The 20,560-nt window shown below is 46.5% G+C and overlaps 1 protein-coding gene, 1 non-coding gene and 1 pseudogene across 2 annotated transcripts in view; 2 read left to right on the top strand and 1 right to left on the bottom strand.

The window, feature by feature from the left end:
* The window catches only part of ZNF541 (zinc finger protein 541), a 32,347-nt gene extending 17,169 nt beyond the window's left edge, over positions 1-15,178 (bottom strand). Inside the window, exons 1-5 of the mRNA XM_032485670.1 lie at positions 15,068-15,178; positions 13,871-14,023; positions 7,359-7,763; positions 5,135-5,378; positions 1,573-3,403 (exon numbers count right to left, since the gene is read on the bottom strand). Coding sequence (XP_032341561.1) covers positions 1,573-3,403; positions 5,135-5,378; positions 7,359-7,665 — 2,382 coding nt within the window. The 5' untranslated portion in view covers positions 7,666-7,763; positions 13,871-14,023; positions 15,068-15,178. The remainder of the gene's footprint in view (positions 1-1,572; positions 3,404-5,134; positions 5,379-7,358; positions 7,764-13,870; positions 14,024-15,067) is intronic.
* Positions 15,179-17,388: 2,210 nt separating this feature from the next.
* On the top strand, positions 17,389-17,488 carry LOC116666169 (annotated as a pseudogene).
* A 1,255-nt stretch (positions 17,489-18,743) lies between these two features.
* LOC116666158 lies at positions 18,744-18,957 on the top strand. The gene has a single exon (XR_004323005.1). It is a non-coding gene; the product is annotated as a small nucleolar RNA U3 (small nucleolar RNA).
* The last annotated feature ends 1,603 nt before the right edge of the window (positions 18,958-20,560 follow it).

Raw genomic sequence — 20,560 nt, 5'->3', positions numbered from 1 at the left:
AGATAACAAAGTCCTACTGTGTAACACAGGGAAACATATTCAGTAGCTTGTAATAACCTATAATGAAAAAGAACATGAAAAATAATATATAGGGGTGGGTATAGCTCAGTGGTAGAGTGCATATTTAGCATGCACAAGGTCCTGGGTTCAATCCCCAGTACCTCTATATAAAATATATATATACATATTATATATATATTTTATATGTATACACACACCCATTTATATATGTATAACTGAATCACTATGCTGTACACCTAAAACTAACACAACACTGTAAATCAACTACACTTCAATTACAGAAACAACAACAAACAAGTGTTGGTGAGGATGTGGAGAAAATGGGGCCCTCATACACTTTGGGTGTGAAAATAATATGTTGCAGCTCTTTGGAAAAGTTTGGCAGTTCCTCAAACACGTAAACAGAGAGAGTTACCCACTGACTCAGAAGTTCTATTCCTAGGTTATTTCCTAAGAGAAATGAAAACATATGTCCAAACAAAAACTTGTACACAAATATTCACAGCAGAGTTATCACACTGGCCAAGAAGTTAAAACAACCCAATGTCCATTAACTGATGAATGGATAAACAAAATGTGCTATATTCATACAACAGATGATTACTCAGCCACAAAAAGGAATGATCCACTTTACAACACGGATGAATTTGGAAAACATCATGCTAAGTGAAAGAAGCCTAGACACGAAGGCCATGCTGTATATGATCCCAATTATCTGAAGTGTCCAGAATCAGCAAATTCATGAAGCTAGAAGGGAGATTCACGGTTGCCAGGGGCTGGGAGTTATGGAGTGATCAGGGGTGACAACTAAGGTGTGGGTTTTTTTGGGGGGGGCAATGAAAATGTTCTGGCAAATGGTAGTGATGGCTAAGCAAACTTGTAAATATACTAAAACCTGGATGGTACACTTTAAAACAGTGAAAGAGATGATATGTGAAAGCTGTTTTAAAAAAGGTGGGGGAGGGGGAGAAAAAGAGGAGAAGGGGGAGGCAACTGTGGTGTGACAGACAGGATGCTGGGCTTCAGCGCATCACGAGAGAAGTGGCTGGGCTCTCAGTACCCAGGACCTCGTGGGCACGATGCGGGAGGGACCCAACCCATGCTCCATGAGGGCACATTGGCGCCAGACGTGCAGCAGGGGCCAAGTCGGACTTGTGGACCCATGACTCACGACCAGAAAGGACACACCATCTCACATAGGAATATTAAGGGAGAAAGAGCTCTACCTTGATATCCTCTGAAGGAGTGAAGGAGGCAAATCCAAAAGGAAGTGAAAGGTAGGAAGAAAGCAAGCAGAAAACATTTAGTTTAGCAGAAACAAGATGACACAAAGCATCTCTGACAACTCTGAAGCCCTCGTTCTGCTTTGTGTGTGAGAGGCGGTGGTGATGGGAGGAACCACAGCCTCTCTGAACCCTCGTTCCCTCCACTGTAAAACTGCATCTGAGAATTCACTGAGATTAAATAAGGTGCCTAGACCAATAAGAGATACGGAAACAAGTAACGACAAGGCTCCCGTATGGCCAGGTCCCTTGAGAGGGGCCCCAGTACCTGGATCCTGTTGAATATTGTCAGCTTGGACTTGGAGTCCTGGGGGGGATCCGCTGGAGGCCCGGCTGACGAGAAGGAGGCCATGGCTACCTGGCTCGGAGAAGCTGTGCAGCACATATCCATCTTCACCTTCTCCTTCCGGAAGCCTGAGAAGCGCTGCGCCCTAGAGTTGCTGGAGAAGAGCCTGTAGCCTCTGCCCCGGGAACAGGCTGAGCCCTTTTCACCTTTTGTGGCCCCAGAAGCCGTGCCATTCTCAGCCTGGGCCTGCTTCCCAGGGAGCTGGGCTCCAGGTGGCTCATCCCCTCCTAATTGGGTCTGCCGAGGGCCCCCAGGGGAAAAAATGTCCCCCAGGTCCAAGGTCCCTTTCGCAGATCTCAACTGCTTGGCCAGAGAGATGTCTGGATTCCCGGGAGGGTCCAGGGATGATGTTGTGATGGCTGGCGAAGTAGCAGCCACTTTTGGCCCTCCCTTTGAGTCCCGGCTCCTGCTGCTGGGGGAGGCCTCTCTGGGGAAAGTGGATGTGGATTTTCTCCTGCGGGCTGGGGAGCCCTCTGGCTCCGGGCTCACGGGGCCAGCATGGAGAGAGTCAACAGTGGGTGTTAGAGGTAGGGGCTGCTGCGGCCATGTCCCCTGCAGCGACTTCAGGGCAGCCTGCTTGCCGTCAGGCATGGGGAGCTGGGAGGTGGCGGCTGCCACCTGGGCGTGGGAGAAGATCCGCTGGGACTTGGTGATCATCTGGAACACTTGCATCTGCTCGTGGCTCACCAGAGACTCCTGTGACTTCAGGAAGAGCTGCCGGAAGAGCGGCGTGGCATCCGATGAGAGGCCACTCGGCTTCTGGATGTCCTGGAGGCCTGACTCCCCAGGGTTCTGCCGCGAGAAGGAATCGCAGTCAAACTTGCTCTTCTTGGAAGCCCAGGACTCATGTTCCCCGCTGGCATATCTGGGGTCGCCTGAGGCCTCCCCAGGCGCCTTCAGGAATGCAGGAGGGAAGGGCAGTGCGTCCTCCAGACCAGTGCCCAAGCTGGGTGAGGACTCCCCCATGGGCGAGGCACTGCTGAGCCCAGGGCCTGGCTCAGAGCCCTCCCGAGACGGCACTGCAGGAGGCTTGTGGACAGGAAACATGTTGTTCCCTTTGTTCTTAGGGCAGCCTGGCAGGTTCCGAAGCCACTGGAAATTGTGGCTTGAAGTCTGGGAACCAGCAGGGACTGTCTGGCCTCGGAACAGAGGCAGGCAGGTGGGCAGGGGACCGCCCTCAGGCCAGCCCTCCAGGGAGGATGGGAGCTGGAGCAGCGGATCAGGGCCGTTGTTCTCTGCTGCCCTTGATTGGACGGCCGTGAACACATCAGCAGTGGGCTCCTTACGTGGGGGCTGAGGCTCCTCAGGAACCTCAGGGCCCGGGGCTCCTGGGGCTTCCAGGGTGCCCGCCGGGGCGCAGGAGGAGGACCTGGATGAGGGTGGGCAGGAACAGGCAGTGCTTCTCCCCTCGCCAATGTCTGGGGCCGGCCCGGGAGAAGGGAGCTTCTGGTGGACGATGCTGTTCACGATGCAGCGCAGGAGGTCTCGGCTGGGCAAGAGGGAGCCGGGGGACCTGGCTTCTGGGGGCACCAGGGTCCGCAGGCCCCCGGGTGTGGGCTGGCCAGCCGCCTCGTGGGTGTGGGGTGAGTCCCCGCAGGCCTCCTCCTCTGGGGGGGCCTCCTTCAGGATGCACAGGCCGTGCTGCACCTCGTAGTGCCGGCGCAGGGAGCGGTAGTCACAGTAGCTCTTGCTGCAGCCCTGCTCGATGCACACGAAGGGCTTGGTCTTCTGGTGGGTGAGCATGTGTCCGGTCCTGCAATCACATGAGAGGAGGAGGTCAGCGGGGGTCTTGGGTCCATTCTCCCACCGTAGGACCCTAAGCGTGTTCCCAGGGGCAGTGGTACAGCAACACCACAGTTCAGAAACTGCATGCAGCACCACGAGGGAACACTCATGTGGCCCCTGCTGCGGTCAAGCCACTGGGGAGGGGTGCTCCTTCCATCCTCCTCAAGAAAACCCCTTATCTGAGGAAAAGTTAACTGGGGAGTCAAGTCTGAGTAACCCAAAGTGGGTTCCCAAGGAACATCAGTCTCCAGAGTTGCTCCCTGGGTACTTGGGCTCAGCCGGCAAGTAAGTTTTGAAAAAACACAGTTTGCTTCTTGGAGGTTCATAGTAGCAAACTGAAAAGCCACATAGTTGATAAAGACACATCTGTTTAACTTTTGACGTCTCTCAAACTTATTTGAGCACAGAACCATTTCTTCAAATAGCCCCTTTTAGCATCCCTGAGAATCAGAGCTCTGGGCATGCACCTGAGGGAGTGCTAACTTGGGGATGATTCTTCCTTTAACAAAGGAGCCTTGCTCTTCCCATAGGATTCCTCTAGATAGCTACCTGGAACCCCCCCCACTGCAAACACACAAACAAACAAAAAACCTCCCAAAAAACCAGATGCCCAATCAGTAAAAATTTTCTAGAAAACAGCCAAATGTGGCTATAATTTCTGTAACTATAAATGAATACGAACATATATCATATTTATATCACATTTAATATCTACTTAATGTATTATAAATACAAACAAAAGAGTAATTCACATTTTGGGTTCCCAGCAGTCTTACTCTGGACAGTTCTAATAAATGTAGTACAATCAATAACAAAACCCTTCCCCAAAGGTAGACCCTTGGTTTCTATCTGAGGGAAGAGAACGCATTAGGAGACCCACTTTTTAGTCCTGTTACGAACTTGTGACATGAGCAAATTACTTCCTATCCAAGGGCTGGGGATAAAGAGGAGAGAATAAAATGGAAGCAGGTTCCATCAGAGCCCTCTGTAAAGGCTGAGAGCGCTGTAGAAATGCAAGGGGTGGTCCTCCCCTACCTGCAGATCTCTTGGTTTGAAAAACCTGTCTCCTTCCTCACTAGCAAGAAAAGCTTATTATTTCTAAAACATGAAGAACAGAGGGAATTCTGCTCCCAACCCTTATAATGAGCTTGCTTTTTAAAATCAAGAGTTAAAAAAAAGAAAAAACCAAGAGTTAAAAAGGAGGAGTTTTAAAAAGGGAGAAAAAAGTAAAACTCCACTACTATGTAATAGAAACAGGCGTTTCAGGACCTCTTTTGCCCCAGTGTTACCCCAACACATATTCCTCGAGGAGCGCAGATCCCGCCTCCTCAGACACCCACCAGGGCCTCTGGACACTTCTCTACAGAGTTAGCCCACTCCCTCCACGACAAGATTGCCTCTGGAGGGAGTCCTCACGTGTCTTTAACCACCAAGGTCCCGTATGCAAACGGCAGCGGCGCCCTCCTCCCTGGTGTGAACCTGGAGGCTGGGAAGAGCCAGGCCAGGGCAGCGTGGGACCTGCCCCAGGAACCCTGGTGGTGTGAGACATGGAGTCTGCATCCAAGCACAGGCCGCAGGCCCCTGGGGAACCCAAAAGAGGAAAGGGGGCAGGTGGACGGGAGGAGAGGAAAAGGACATGGGCGCGTGTCCCCTCCCCGCCAACCCCAGACAGACGTGTCCTGACCAGACTCCTACATACAGGTGGTCCTGCCTCTTAAAGGCCTTGCTGCAGATTTTGCAGACGTGTTTCCTCTCCTGGCTGTGTGTCAGGTAGTGCTTGCTCAGAGAACTGGCGCTGCTGAACACCTTGCCGCAGAGGCTGCAGTCCAGAAGCGGGTTCTGAGGGGAGCCGTGCTGCCGCCTGCCTTTCCTCGTGCTCCCACTGCCAGCTCTGCCACCTTCGTCAGCCTCTTTCAGCACCTTGAGCGTCCCGAGCCCCAGGTCTAAACACAGGGAGGAAGCACAGGTTACAGGCATCTAGGGACATTGAAGAGTGCGGCCAGAGAACTCTGCACTCTTAGAGCCCCTGTGGACCTGGGAAGAGCTGGCCAAGAAACCTCACTCCAACTGCAGCAGCTTCATTCACAGAGAGAACAAGGCTTCAGACCAGGCACCTGGGAGAAGGGACCCTGGTCAGGCCATGCCTGCAGGGCAGCACCCAGTCTTGGTGCCACACTCGGGGTGGCGGGGTGGCGGGGGGGGGGAGCTACCAGGACAGAGTGACCATGACGGGCAGGGCTTTCTGACTATACCATCCATAGCACTCTCGGAAGTGCAATCCAGAAATATAATCCAAAACTTTAGAAAAGCATAAATCCTTTCTCCCAGCCAATTCCACTTTGGGTCTTTTGATTAAGGAAATTAACGTAGATCTGTAGAAAGAGTTAGTGGCAAGCAAGTGAACTGCAGCACCATTTTTCTCGGTGTAATGTGAGAACCACCTAATATCTGACACAAGGGCACGTGGATGCCTGCGTCTGGTTCCAATGGCCTACAGTATAAACATTTAAGATAAAACTGTAGAAAAATATCTGATGACGTGAAAGGGTGTTCGTGCTATATCGTTACATGAGAAACAAGCAGACTGTGGAAAAACAGAAATGATCTGGTCTTTAAAACAGAAAAATAAATTTGAACAGAAATCAAATGGCGAGAATGGGATTGACTGGTAGGATTATGGATCATTTTGGCTTTCCTCTTATTGCAGATCTGAATTTTCCATGTTTCTGTACTCCCTGGGTAAATGATAAAAGGCATTTCCACAAATCCTGTCCTCTGAGGGGCAGGGGAAGGGACTGGGAATGGGCAGGTGGGAGAGGGGAGATGTCTGCAAATATCTGAAGGGCCGGGGTGTGGAGGAGGGAGCAGACTGCCTCAGTTGTGTAACAAGGGCCAGAGGTAGATCTGGTGAATGAAGAGTAAAGACAAGCTGATTTCAAACCACTAGAAACGGAAGGGCCAAGGACACAAGGCCTCTGCAGGCCCGCTGCTGTGTTCTCAGCTCCAGGAATTCCCGTTCAGGCTAATGGCTTATCTACATCGTACATGGGCCGGAGGCCTCAGAAGATTTTCATTCTAGCAAGTGCTCAGGACATTTCTTGAGCTGCCTTATCCCAATTAACACTAACGTTTGCTCTGCAGGGCCAGTTCAGATGGGGCCTGCCACGCGTGCGGTGTGATTATAAATATCAAAGAACTCTTCCTGGTCAGCCTACCTAAGCAACTTGCCTGAGAACCTATGAAGCGGGGGAAAGACAAAAATCAAATTTATCCTGTAGGGGAAGCCTGAAGGCAAACCAAAGATTTAATCAAGGTCTTTATTCCATTAATTCTCGCTTTGCTTCTCTGCTGCGGAAGAGAAGGACTTAGAACTGAATCAATGGACTGTCTGAAATTAATTCTAATAATGTTGGTAAAAATCACTCTCATCTGTCCAATGCTTTATAGTCTGTGAAGTGCTTTTACATTCATTTCTTCTTTTGCTTCTTATAGCAGTCACTCGGGGGAATCAGAGTGGGTGTTACTATCCCACTTCACAGATGGAGACACCGAGGTTGAGGAAGCTCAGACAACAAAGGAGCAGGTGGACAGGACCCCAGTTCATTCTGGACATGGAAAAAGAGTGTCTGAGATGTGGTGATGGGTGGGAGCATCTCCCATCAACTCAAAGGTCTGCCCACCCCACACACGAGATCGGGACAACTCCAAACATCCATGTTTCTCAACATTATTCCCCAGGATCAGTGTTCAGCTTCCCTGACTAGGAAGTTGGGAACAATTCCCAGGTAGGAAAAAAGGGACTGTTCCCTATTCACCTGTGGGAGAAAAACGTTCTTAACCAATCCATGCACACTCAACCCCTCACTGGCCACAGGAACTTTCAAACAGCCCACCAGGCCCTGGACCCGGGTGGACAGCCTCACCTTGAACGGAGGTCTGAGATTCCGGATCTGTGTACTCCTCCAGCAGCTTCATGGAGTCACTGTCCTTCCCCGAGTACAGGGACAGGGTGTCCAAGTTGTCCTCCAGTGCCTCACTGGGCACGTCGGGTGTTGGGAGGCTGGGGTCCAAGTCCAAGCCACTCAGGCCGGTGTAGAGCAGGTCTCGTGTGCTGGGACCCAGATCCCGGTTGAGGGTGTCGCTGCAGTTGAGCCCCTGGCTCTCGGAAAACGAAGGGAGGTGCATCTCTGATGGAAGGGTGCCCTCGTCCTCAAGGCTGTACTGGTCCATGGCTCTCCACTGCCAGGTCTGGGCCAAGAGCTACTCTCTAGACAAGCAAGGCTATGTAGGGAGTCAGGGAGGAGAGAGCTCTTGCTAGTGTCTAATTCCTGAGAACAAACGAGGAGGAATCACGATTATGAGATGGTAACACACATGGTGGATAGAGAGTGGACTTGGAGTTCAAACAGACCTGTGCTGGGGTCTGCTCTCTGCCACTTAACAGCCATGTGACCTTGGACAAGTCACTGAATTTCCATAAGCCCCAGTTTCCCCATCTGTAAATGGAGCATGTGAGTCCCCCCATCATAATACCGTTGTCAGGAATAAATGAAAGGCTGTTGGCAACATGATGGACTGAACTCACCTCTTTCTCCAACTATAGACACACAAAAATATGAGAAAAGACCATTTTTAATACATAGCCAAGCTCAGGAGACAGGTAACACCCCAAGTGCTGCAAAGACTGTGAGTTGTTTTTTGGTCTGGACTTTTAAGGAAATCTCTGTCAAATCGCTAGCTGACAACTAAGCTGACAGAAGAGACTTCACTGACCACACATGACAAAAAAATACAGTCTTTACCAAGATAGCTTAGAAGAGTCACTCAACAAACAAACAATGACAACCCACAGTGGGCAACAGCAAAGCCTGGGGTCAGGGGTGAGAATCTGATTCCCAGAGTCACCACATTATAACATTCGAAGTGTCCAGTTTTTTTAACAACAAAAATTATGATGCATGCAAATAAAGTACGGAGAAGACCATCCATTTCATATAAATGCCTCAAACAATAGGCAGCCCTTTTCCATCTGGCTTCTTTCACAAAGCTCAGTATTTTCAAGGTAAATCGCCACTGGGGCACAAAGCATCACTTCACTCCCTGTCACAGATGATCGCTGTTCCACTGTCTGGACAGAGCATGTTTTCTTCATCTGTTCACCTGTTGACGGGTATCTGGGTTGTTTCCATTCTGGGCTACTGTGAATAACTCTGTCCACATTTAACAAACAGTTGATGACTCACTGATAACAAATCCAGCGGATCCTAGAGTAACTGGAGTTTGGGCCTAGTTTCCTAGGCTGTAGGTTTCTACTGTTTCTAAACACTTCATGTTGACATGCAATGGAACAGCTGTGCCCTCAACATCTGAGTTTTACATTATGAGTCTACCTGGGTGTCTGTGTAAGCTCCCTACTGAGGGAGCTCAAATTAAAGCTGAATGCAGGTCTGAAATCCTGTACCAGATCTTGGGGACCCAAGTGAGTTTCAGAATTCAGAATCTAGGGGATAGAGAAAGGTACATCAATGCACATGCCACACTGCAAGTAACCCCTGTGGGTCCAGGGCAGCACCTGGTGACCAAATCATTATTTGCATCGACACCCTTGACAACTCAGAGTAAATGGAATAGATACAGTCTGTAAATGGCAACATGTAAGTTCAGGTTGGGCCACCAAGTGAGGTTTGAGACACCTCAGGATTCTCAGAGCTTTAGGAGATTCTAAATTGCAGACAAGAGAATGCAGATTATAGATGTTTATACTCTGAGGCAAGACGAATTTCTCTGCCAATTCCAAAGTTTCTTCTACCATACTGCTATGAAATGTTCTCGGCACTCCAAGGGGAAGAGAACCCATCTCCTTCATTGCCGAGTAATAAAAACAAGCTAATAGTATAAAACATAAAGCATTATTTAAAAGAAACAGAAAGCAGTATTTTATAAAGTAAAATCTTAAGCATTTTCTCCTGCTCAGGGATCACACTGAGCGATTTATGTGCATGAATTCACTCACTCCTCACAACCCAGAGACTGGTTCTATTACCTCCATTTTGCAGAGAAGAAAAGGGACTCTAAGATGGTAAATCATTTGTCCAAAGTCATAGAGCCACAGGTAGCTGAACTAGATTCTAAACTCAAATATTTTGACTTTAGAGCTTGTATTCTTACCCTCTGCCCAATATTGATTTTCTATAAATTAAACTGTAGATTGCACTGCACCAATTACACTAGAAAACACAAAAGGTGCCAGGTGGGGATGGGGTGGGAGACTGAATGTCTCTGGATTCCCCCAAATGCCAAACAACCCACCTTCCGACATAACCTCCCACTGTCCATAGAACAAACTGGTCTAGTGACAACCTCGGACAGGCAACCCGGAAGCCCAGACGTCATGCTTTGACATTTACATCCTTTTCCAGACAGTAAAGCAACCCCCCCATCCCCCGCCAACCAATATTGAATGCGCTCTTCTTCTGTCAACAGATACACTCAATTCAACAAGTTTTAGCGCCTTCTAGGTACAGAGCTCCCTGCTAGTCCCCACAGGGCAGGGTTTCTGGTCCCTTGGAAACTTGGAGACATTCCCAAGCACTCAACTACTCTTTCCAAGAACTCTGTAATACTGTGTTTTCATTTTGAGAACAACCTGAAGAAGAAGATCTGTATATCTGGATTACTGGATTACCACCTTCTAACCCAGCACAACTACCACTTGCTTTCAATGCCTGAGGCATGTTTATGATTTCACTAATGCCACTAATGCTGAATAGGAAAGGGCTTTAATTGCCACAGGCTAGTGAGAAGAGGATAGAGATGGATTTATCTCATGATAATGCTTTTGGGCTCAACTAAAGCCAACAGACATCATGGTACAAGTGGAAATTTTGCTGCAGTTCAAACAGAAAAAGGACGGGAGATCTGAGACACCACAGAGACTGCTAAACCCAAAAGTGCCCAGTGGGGCAGTCTGCAAAGTATCTGTTTCAAGGAAGCAGTTAAGTTTCAGCAAAATTGCATCCCTCTCATTAAGTTAATATTTGTAATCTGAGTTACATTTGTTTGGTTGCTTTATTTGTCTTCAATTTGCACACTGATTTCGGCTTTATGGTGGCACAAGAGCTGTAAGCTTTAGGAACTTAAGCCTCATTTTATCATCATTTAGGCCTTGTTTACCAGTTGAAAAAATAATTTAAGTCAACACTGGGGATCCAAAGCAATATTATTTTTTTCTTCTAAAATAGGCCAACATTCCACGACTGGTAGGGGTAGAAGGAGAAAGGGATTCTTCTAAGAAATGCTGCAACCTATCAGGAAAGTAACCTACCATATGCTTCTAGGCCACAGTAATAAATCCGCAATTAGGTAAATAGTATTTACTGTAGCACTGTTTGAAGGGAAGGAAGGGAACAATCTGAATGTCTACCTAGTCTACAAAGATATTTTATTTAGTCTGCAGTAAATTTCAATATTTTTCAATTGGTTATCAAGTGGAAAAATCTGTCAGAGTTCTTTTGGCCAGCCCATCACTGTCCAAAAGAACTTTCTGTGCTGGAGGAAATGTTCTTCATCTGCACCGTCCAATGATAGCCACTCGCCACATGTGGCTGATGAGCAGCTAGAAATGCAGCTGGTGCAACCGACAAGCTAAATTTTTTATTTTATTTAATTTTAATTAAATTTAAATTTACAGAGCTGCTAGCAGCTACCACATTGGACACTGCATTGAAATAAGCTTTTCCAACTTCTATTTAAATATCTGGGAGGAAAGATCGGATAATCTGTCAACACTGAGTCCAAGAAACAACATTGGCTGGAGCTGAGAAGCCACAGCTGCCTTCAGACACAGCATGTGCGCTCCAGTTTGCCACAGTCCCCACCACTCCCTAATTTCTCCCACCTTCCCACCTCACTCATTTATATGCCGTACCGGCCCTGGAATATTTATGACCCTTATTTGTGCAGTTTCCCTGGACCACTTTTTCTTTATTCAGCTTTACCAAATGAAACCCTTCAAAATCAGGCCTAAATGCCCCCCTCCACTATAGAGAATACAGTCAACATAACTAAGTCTGAGATTATTTCTCCTTCCTCTGAACTCGGATAAGCACTTGTCTGACAACCACTTAACTCTTATCCCAAATGACCTCAGACTTCAACGATCTTTCAGGCTCTTCCATTCCCTCCAGACTAGAAGTTCTGAGAGGACGGAGACTCTGCCTTATATGTCTGTACTTCTCACAGCATCCTGCCTGGCACAGAACTCTGATCACAGAAGGCTCCCAGTGTCCTTTCACTGATGAGTGACAGGATTCCATTGTGCCACCTCTCGCCCCCTTTGAAAAGCCCCAACCTGTTGGTCTGTCAGCCTCTACCCCCTACTCCCAGCTCCAAGCACCTCCGTTCCCTCTCTGTTACCCAGGAGAGCGCAATCATGTCTCAATACAACCATCAGGTTGTTGGGAGCTGGGAGACAGAAGAGACTTGCAGCTTTTACCCTTGATATGCAAATTCTTTCCTTATTTCCCACTCCAAGCATTTTTGCTAACTATACTCCTGTTTTGTTTGACCTACACAATTGGTTTAGTCGCCAGCATTTTTTTAATGGGGAGATTTCAACTAGGTATATGAATTTCTGACTTCCCTTGAAAGTTATTAAGATTTAATGTTTCCTAAGAATTAACAAAAGGACAGAGAGGGGGACAATGGATATCCCTGGAAAGGGCCATGGCCTCCAGTTCCCAGAGTCCTCACTTATCTTCCTGCCTGACTCCATAATCATCACCATTATAATAGCAAGCACTGACCAAAGCTTTATCATATTCCAGGCACTACTGCAACCACTTGTATATTGTTTCACTTAATTCCTACAACATTCCTTTGAGGCATATACTATATTATTAACCCTATGTTACGGATGAGGCAAATAAAGGCCAGAGAAATTATATTAATTTGCCCAAAATCAAGGTTAGGATTCAACCCCAGGAAGTCTGACTTCAAAGCCCTCACACTTGACCACTCCACTATGCTAGGATTCCACGCTGGAGATGGGGACTCCTGTCCTACACCTGGCACCTACATCCTTAAGTTGAACAATCAGAGAAGATTCCTCCTCTAGCCATGTAACCAATACATATGTTTAACCAGAAGGTTAACTCATTTCCTCTGATCACTCATTTAAAAAGCCGATTTTAAAGCTTACATGGGAAAAGGGAGAGACACAGAGAAATCAGAAGGCTATGACTGTACTTTCCAGAGAAAATTCTTACACAGAATTAACTAAATGGGGAAAAGAGGCATCTAAGTTTCTCACTCCACAAGCTGGTCTTAGCAGACAAATGCTGATAAGGATTAAAATCTAGAAAGCAGTTTTCATATTGAGGACTCCTGGGGTCCTCAAGAGTCTTTCAGGGAGTCCTGGAGGTCAAAATCATTTTCATGATAATATTTAGATGTTATCTGCCTTTCTCATTCTCAGTGAAACTTACCAGGAGCTACAGGACTTATCTCAAAAGGCTGAATGCAGAAGCAGATTTTAGACTCCAGATGACTCCGAACATGAAAACCAATACCACTATTCTCACTCAATGTTTTGTTTTCTGAAATGTTAAATTTTTACAAATGTCAATTATGTTAATATACAATGGGTTTACTATTGCTATTTTTAAATGAATTAATAAAAATTTTAAAAAGTTATTAGTTTAAACTTCTAATACAGCAAAATTTCACCAGATATAGTTCACCTGCACAAAAACTCTATGGGGTCTTCAGTAATTTTTAAGTGGTAAAGGGATCCTAAGATGAAAAAGTTTTAGAACCACTGCTCTGAAGAGACAAAGTCCAGCATGGACGCATACACCCAAACACGTGTGTATTTGGGTAGGTCTGTGTAACCCAAACCCCCAAATTCCAAACTGGTGGCCAGCAAACATGTTTTGTAAGGACCCCACACTGTCTTTATAGTTATTAAATTTGTTGTCAACATTTAAAGATCACAAGGTTTCACATAAAGACAGTGTTCTGGTTTCTTCTCAGAAAAAGAAAAAGTTCTGCCAACACTGCCCTGGCATTTCCACTTGGCCATTTCCACTGGCTGGCATCACTTATATGGGGACCACAGTCTTTGGTTGGCCACACTCTGGGCCCTTCCCTGTCCATCCCCTAAAGGTATCTAAGTTGCTGAGCTAGAGAAGAGAAAAATATTTCTTTGCAATAAATAATGAAATACATCAATCTAATAAATGTTTGCATTCATCCAAAGCAGTCAACATGTACAATAAATAACCCTTTTCCTTATCTGACTTCCCAAAGTTGCAACTTGTAATGGACTCACCATTTGGTAGAGACCCTTGGATGGATTAGAAACCCTTCTGAGAAAGCAAGGAGCCCATTTGACAAAGTAGAAGTTCTTGGATAAGTGCAAAGGGAAGAAACTCACCAGAAGAAGAGCAAGTAAATGAAACTCCAGGCAACAAGAGGGCCCAGTTTAGTCCCCACAAGGAAGGGGGTTCAGGTGACAGTCAGATCATTGGAAATTTCCTTCTTGAACGCTGGACAGTAAATTCAGGACGCTCATCCAACTTCTTTTGCCCTGAAAGCAGGTAGTGGAAAGGAAGAGGCAGTCAGAACTTGGCATACCGAAGAAGCTAGGACACAGGTTGTAAAACTGGGGGAGATGGGCGATTTTTGGAAGAAAGAAGAAAGCAATACTAAACTGGGGAGCTCTAGGAAGAAAAAGGGGTCCTGTTGTTAAAGGAGTTATTTTTCCTTTCCTTATTTCCCCCGCTGGGCAGGAGCCTGAAGAGTTTTGCTGGGAGAAGCCTAATTGTGGTAGACCTAGTGATGAAAAGGGATTTTTGTTGGAGAGTTGTGGAAGAGGGTTGGAAAAATAAATATTAGACAGGATAGAAAATGGAAGGACTGAATTGTTATCGGTGGAAAGCTATTCAGAAAAGGCGACTTTTGGTGAAAAGAAAGAATTTTTGCTGGAAAGTGATCCGGAATGGAGGAAAACTCTGGGAAAGAAAGAGTAATTTTTTTTTTTTTTTTGGCTAGAGGAAGTTCCTAAAAGGAGGGGGAGGGGCAAAATCAAAGAACAGCGGCGAGATTTTTGTTTTTGCTGGAAGATCCTAAAAAGAAACAAATCTGGGGCCCCTAAAGCAGGACTATTCAAGAGGAAAAAGAATTTTTAGCACAAGGGGCCTGGAAGCCAAGGACGAATGCAAGGCCGAGATGCAGAAAGTGCGGAGGTCGGGTAGGGCCCGCGGCGCGAGCTGGGGAGCTGAGACGGGGCAGTTGGGGCCTGGGGGGGTGGGGTAGGAAAGAAAAGGGGGTGCAGTGGGCCAGGGGCTTCTGAGGAGAGTCTTCTCCAAAGGGGAAGGGGCTGCGGGGGTGCAGCAAGGCCCAGAGCTGTTGAGGTGCAGAAGGTGCGTGCGCGACACAGGGTGAGGGGTGCCCGCCGTGCCTGCTGCGCCCCTCTAAAGGGAGATGGGGCCCCCTAAAAAATAAATATATAAATGAACTAGATTTTAAAAGGAGGAGGGGTTGAAGAATGAGGAAGGGGCGGGAAGGGGCGGGAAGGGGCGGGATAGGGAGGAAGGGGAAGGGGACAGGGGTAGCAGCAACCGGGTTTTACCCGCCCCCGGGGGCTCGCGCGCCTGGCCTCGCGCCTCGCGGGCCTCCCAGCGGCCCCACGCCTCTGGGCGCGCACGCGCAGCCGGGTCCGTCCCCGGAGCGCCCCGCTCACCCCCGGTGAGGGTGCGCGTGCGCGGCCGCGGGCCGCCTCGCGCCTCCCCGAGCGGCCTCGCGCTCGCCTCGCGCCGCCCAGGCTCCTGGCGCGTGCGGCCTGGCCGCGCAGTCTCGGCGACTATTCGGCCGCCGCTGAGGGGCGGGGCCACGCGAGGGGCGGGGCTTGGCGCGGTCAGGTGACCAGAGGCTGGCGGGAAAGGAGGCAGTTGGTCGCCATTTTAGGTGGAGGGCGGTTGGGGGCGGGAGAGTGTGGAGGTGCAGCAGGAAAGGGTCTGCGGGGGGAGGGGCTGACACCCCCTCCCCCCCGCCACGACCCACACCGGGAGGCGGAGGGTCTGCCTTCTCTGGCCATTGTTCCTTCAGGGCGACGTTAGAACGCAGCACGGGGAACTCCGGCTGCCTGCGGGCGGCTCTGAGCTGCAGTCTCCCGCGGTGGCGGGTTATGAGAGCAGGGGCTGTTCTCTCAGGACCGTGGGGCCCATCGAGGACCACCAGTGCTCTTGAGGAGGCCGTGGCGGAGGCAGAGGCCACCGAGACCTGCCTTGCAGTGGGGATGGGAAGGTGTGGGGCTGGAGAAGCACAAAGCAGGACGCGATCTGCTCCGCCTTTCTTTGGGCAAACCCTGAGCCATGTATGGGTCGGGCTCTGTGCTGAGCTGTGATGCAGGACAGATGGAAACCGGGGAGAGCAATGGCCCGGAGGTGCTGACTGGCCAAGACGTTTGAGCCCTGGAACAATTTAGCCAGAGAATTGATTCCTTGGAAACCATGTATTGAAAACCTAGGGAGACAGAAGGCAGATTCGTGGTTGCCTGGGAGTGGGAATGAGGAATCGACTGTAAACCAGCACGAGGGGTCTGATTGGGATGATGGAAATATTCTGAAAGTGGATTGGAGCGATGGGTGCACAGTGTGGTGGCTTACAGTCGTTGGATTTATACACTTAAAACGGGCGATTTTCTTATAACTTATGCCTCAAAGTTTTGGGATGTGGGAGTAACTACATTATTTACTTATTTACTTATGGAGGTACTGGGGATTGAACCCAAGACTTATGTATGCTAAGCACAGCACTCTACCACTGAGCTATACCCTCTCCCTAAATTCTGTTTTTTAAAAATATAGATCCCTGAGGTAGATGGGAAAGAGAGGAGAGGAAAAGGACTGGCATCCTACTTTTGGATTTCTTCATTCAGCAAAAATTATTGAGTTTCTGTTCATTTTTGAGATACCACAGTGTATGAGTCAAACATCCCTGGTTTCTTATGTTCTAGAGCATCACTATCTGATAGAACTATGGTACAAGCCCCAAGTGCCAGCCACATAATTTTACATTTCTTAGTAGCCATTTTTTAAGGTTTAAAAAAATAGGTGGAACAAACTTTAATAACACAATTTAACCCTAAATGTTATTTGAACATGTAATCAATACAAAAAATTTTTAATGAGATAATTTACTTTTGGGGGGACTCTTTAAAATCTGGTGTGTATTTTACATTTACAGGACATCTCAATTCAGACCAGCCACATTTCAGGGGCTCCATAGCCATAGGTAGCTAGTGGCTCTGGTACTGAACAGCATACCTGTAGAGGGGGACAGGAAAATACATTTAGAATGCATTGTGGTTATTCTTTAAATAAAATGTATGGAAAGAGGGATAGAATGTCAGAGGATGCTATTTTATACAAGTCAGTAAAAGCCTCTCTGGCAAAGTTACATGGGGCAAAGACCAGAAGGCCCTGAGGAAGGGAGCTATAAAAATATCTGAAGGAAGAGCAAGTGCAAAGGCCCTGAGGCAAAGATCCATTTGAAGGACAGCAGAGACCAATGTGGTTAGAACTATACGAGTGAAGAGTAAACTAGGGGCAGAGCATGTAGGGCCTTGTAGGTTATGCAAAGAGAGTAATTAAACACCTGCCTTCCATTTAGAAGGGATTCTTCATTTATTTAGCAAACCTTAAAAAAAATACAGTGGTGTGATCTCTCCCCTGATAGAGGAAGTGAGGACCCTGGCCAGTGGGTAGATGAGAGTTTAAAGAACAAGACTTCAGCTCCTGAAGTAAACTAACATTTTTCTGTCCTTTGACAAACATTGATCACTTTACGGACAAAGACAGATCCTTGCAACACCTAACACAAAGATGTAGCACTCAGAAATTATTTTAAAAGGCTACAAATTAATGTGACAGCCCAATAAAGAAACAAACAGTGCTTCAGCAGCACATATACTAAAATTGGAACGATACAGAGATTAGCATGGCCTCTGCACAAGGATGACGTGCAAATTCGTGAAGCATTCCATATTTGTTTTGCAGATTCTAACTACTATATATAAAATAGATATGCAAGAAGTTTATACTGTATAGCACAGGGAACTATATTTAATATCTTGTAGTAACCTATAATGAAAAAGAATATGAAAATGAATATATGTATGTATATGTATGACTGAACTGTTATGCTGTACACCAGAAATTGACACAACATTGTAAACTGACTATACTTCAATAAACAAAAGATATGTAAAGGCATTTCATACAAGAGGAAACACAGGAAAAGGGACCTGACCACGATAACAAGGTTTAAAACCACAGATATTCAGTCACACCCACCAGTTTGGCAAATTTTTAATTTTTTTGTATCAGGTGGAGCAAGGGGAACTCACACATTACTGGTAATGGCTAAAATTGGTACAGTCACATGGGAGAACAAATTTGAGTTATTGAATAAAATTAAAGATGTATTGTGTCCTATGCCCCAGCAAATCCAGAAATTGTAGAGAAACTTACTCATAAGCCCTAGGAGATGTGCACAAGACTAATCATAAGAAGCAATGTTTGTTATAGCAAATAAAAAAAGCACACCCCCCAAAAAAACCTTGGATGATTCTGAAACAGAAAAAGGACATTAGTGGAAAAAGTAGTGAAATCTCAACAAAGACTGGAATTCAGTTAATAGTAATGTATCAGTGCCGAGTTCATGGTTTTGACAAATGTACTGGGATAACGTCAGATGTTGACATTGGAGGAAACAAGGTGAGGGGTGTATGGAGGTGAGTATCTTTCCAACTTTCCTGTAAATCGAGAATTTCTCCAGAATCAAAGGTTTAGGAAAAAAGAAAAAGAAAATGTCCTTCTGTAGGACACTGGATAAATTGCTGTATGTTTATTTGTGGTATATTTATAATGGAATTAAACATTTTTACTGAGGTATAGTTGATTTATAATGCTGTGTCTGCTGTCAGCAAAATGCTCTTGGGAACACTCTTTGGGGTGCAAATAGGAGCATCTCTAGGTATGTATTTATATGTAGAGAAACCTTTGTATTTCTTTTCTTTTCTTTCTTAATGGACGTACTGGGGATTGAACCCAGGACCTCATGCATGCTAAGCATGCGCTCCACCACTGAGCTATATCCCTCCTCCCCTCTAGTTTGTATGTTAGAAAACACATTTCACAATTCTGTTTTCTATTTTTGGTAATTTTTGTAATTCTTTTGTTTCTCCTACCAGACCAGATGCTCCTTGAAAGGTGTGGTCTGTCCTCATTCAATTGTCTATTCGCAAGACTATGCTTTCAGGGATCATTGCTGTAGTCCATGACTAGAGAAGTTTCTCTGAATGTGTAGAACACCTGAAACCATGAGGAGGAGGCGCAGCGTTCTCTCCAGAGTGTGAAGCCAGCTCTTGGTGTCGCTTTGGCGACTGTCATTTGCCATTGATGATTGTCCTTCTTTTCCTTTGGGAGACTAAGAGGGAGAGAACGCCATCTGAGTGGGGAAAAAAATAACAGTCTATTCGCCATAGCACTTAGCAAGACATTATCATCTCTAATAAAAATGAATATTATTATTAATAGTTATAATTATATCAAGATGACCAACTCATCCCAGTTTGCCTGGAACTTTCCTGACTTCAGCACTGAAAGCCCCATGTGCCTGGAAACTCCTCAATTCCAAACACACTGGGACAGTTAGTCACCCTAATTATAATGTATAATATAAATAGAAAACATTTTTGAGCTCTACTGATATTAACTTACTCCTCACAACATCCTGATGAGCTGGGAATACTACCATCATCCCTACTTTTCAGATGAGGAAACCAGCTCAGAGAGGTTAAGTAAATTCTTCAAGGCTATGCAGCTAGGAAGAGGCAGAGGCAGAAACAAGCCCATCCTTTTACCACCATGGGCATTCAGTAAATATTTGTTGATTGAAACAGTAAATTAAGAAAGCTGGGGGGAGGATATAGCTTAGTGGTAGAGTGTATGCTCAGCATGCGTAATATCCTGGATTCAATCCCCAGTACCTCCATTAAAATATATAAATAAACCTAATTCACCACGACCACCAAAAATAAAATAAAACTATAAAAAAGAAAGAAAAAAGAATCCTTAGGAACTTAATATTTGACCATAAAATCTCGTCAAAGAGGTAAGGCACTCTTACCCATGTTTCTATCTCTAGTAACCTAGCAGGGTCTGGCACATAGGAAATCGACTGTGAAATCACACAGAACCAGTGGCATTTGGTTAATTACCAAAGGACGAAATTAGCTTCCATGGGCTGAAGGAGGAAGGAGAAGGTTATAAGGACTGGAGCAGATTTTTAAAAAGTTTCAGACCCAATCCGCATTTTAAAGGCCATGTGGATTATGAATTCAGTGAGCCCAGTAACCATCAGTTTGCTGACCATGTGCCAGACACTTGATTAGAAAGCATCACCGGGGTGTGGGTGGGCAGAGTCTCCCTGAACACAGGCTATGAAAGGGAAAGTGATCCTGGGAAATTCAGAGAAGGACCGGAGTTAGATATGGAGGCTGGAGATTGATGCTCCAAGACTGGTGGGATAACAACAACAACAACAACAACAACAACAACAACAACAACAACAACAACAACAGAAGTAGCAATCATATATGAAAGCCTTCAGTAATGCATATCATGCACCAGACTCCCTTCTAAATGTTCTTATGTATAATCTCACTGAATTCTCACAACCACCTCATGATGTAGATACTATCGCCCACCTCGTTTCCTGGAAGACGGGACTTTTAACAGAAGGTGACTGGTGAGGGAGTCTTAGGATTTGTTCAGGCCATGGGGAGCCCCCTCAGCAGAATTTTCAATCTCAGCACCATTGACAGTTGGGGATCAGATGGTTCTTTGTGGTGGGGGGCCGTCCTGTGCACTGTAGGATGTTTAGCAGCCTCCCTGACCAGTAGCACCTTCTCTCCACAGTGTGACAATCAAAATGTCTCCGGACATGGCCAAGTGTCCCCTGAGGGGAAAAACTGCTTCCAGTTAAGAACCATTGCACTAAGCGTTTTTTTCTGAACAGTGAAGGGATACATACCTGAGTCTGGAATTATTTCCCTGGG

This window comes from Camelus ferus, chromosome 9 (genome assembly GCF_009834535.1).
Source record: "Camelus ferus isolate YT-003-E chromosome 9, BCGSAC_Cfer_1.0, whole genome shotgun sequence".
Classification (NCBI taxonomy): Eukaryota; Metazoa; Chordata; class Mammalia; order Artiodactyla; family Camelidae; genus Camelus; species Camelus ferus.
The sequence above is the reverse complement of the archived record's forward strand: the minus strand, read 5'-3'. Positions and strand labels throughout refer to the sequence as shown.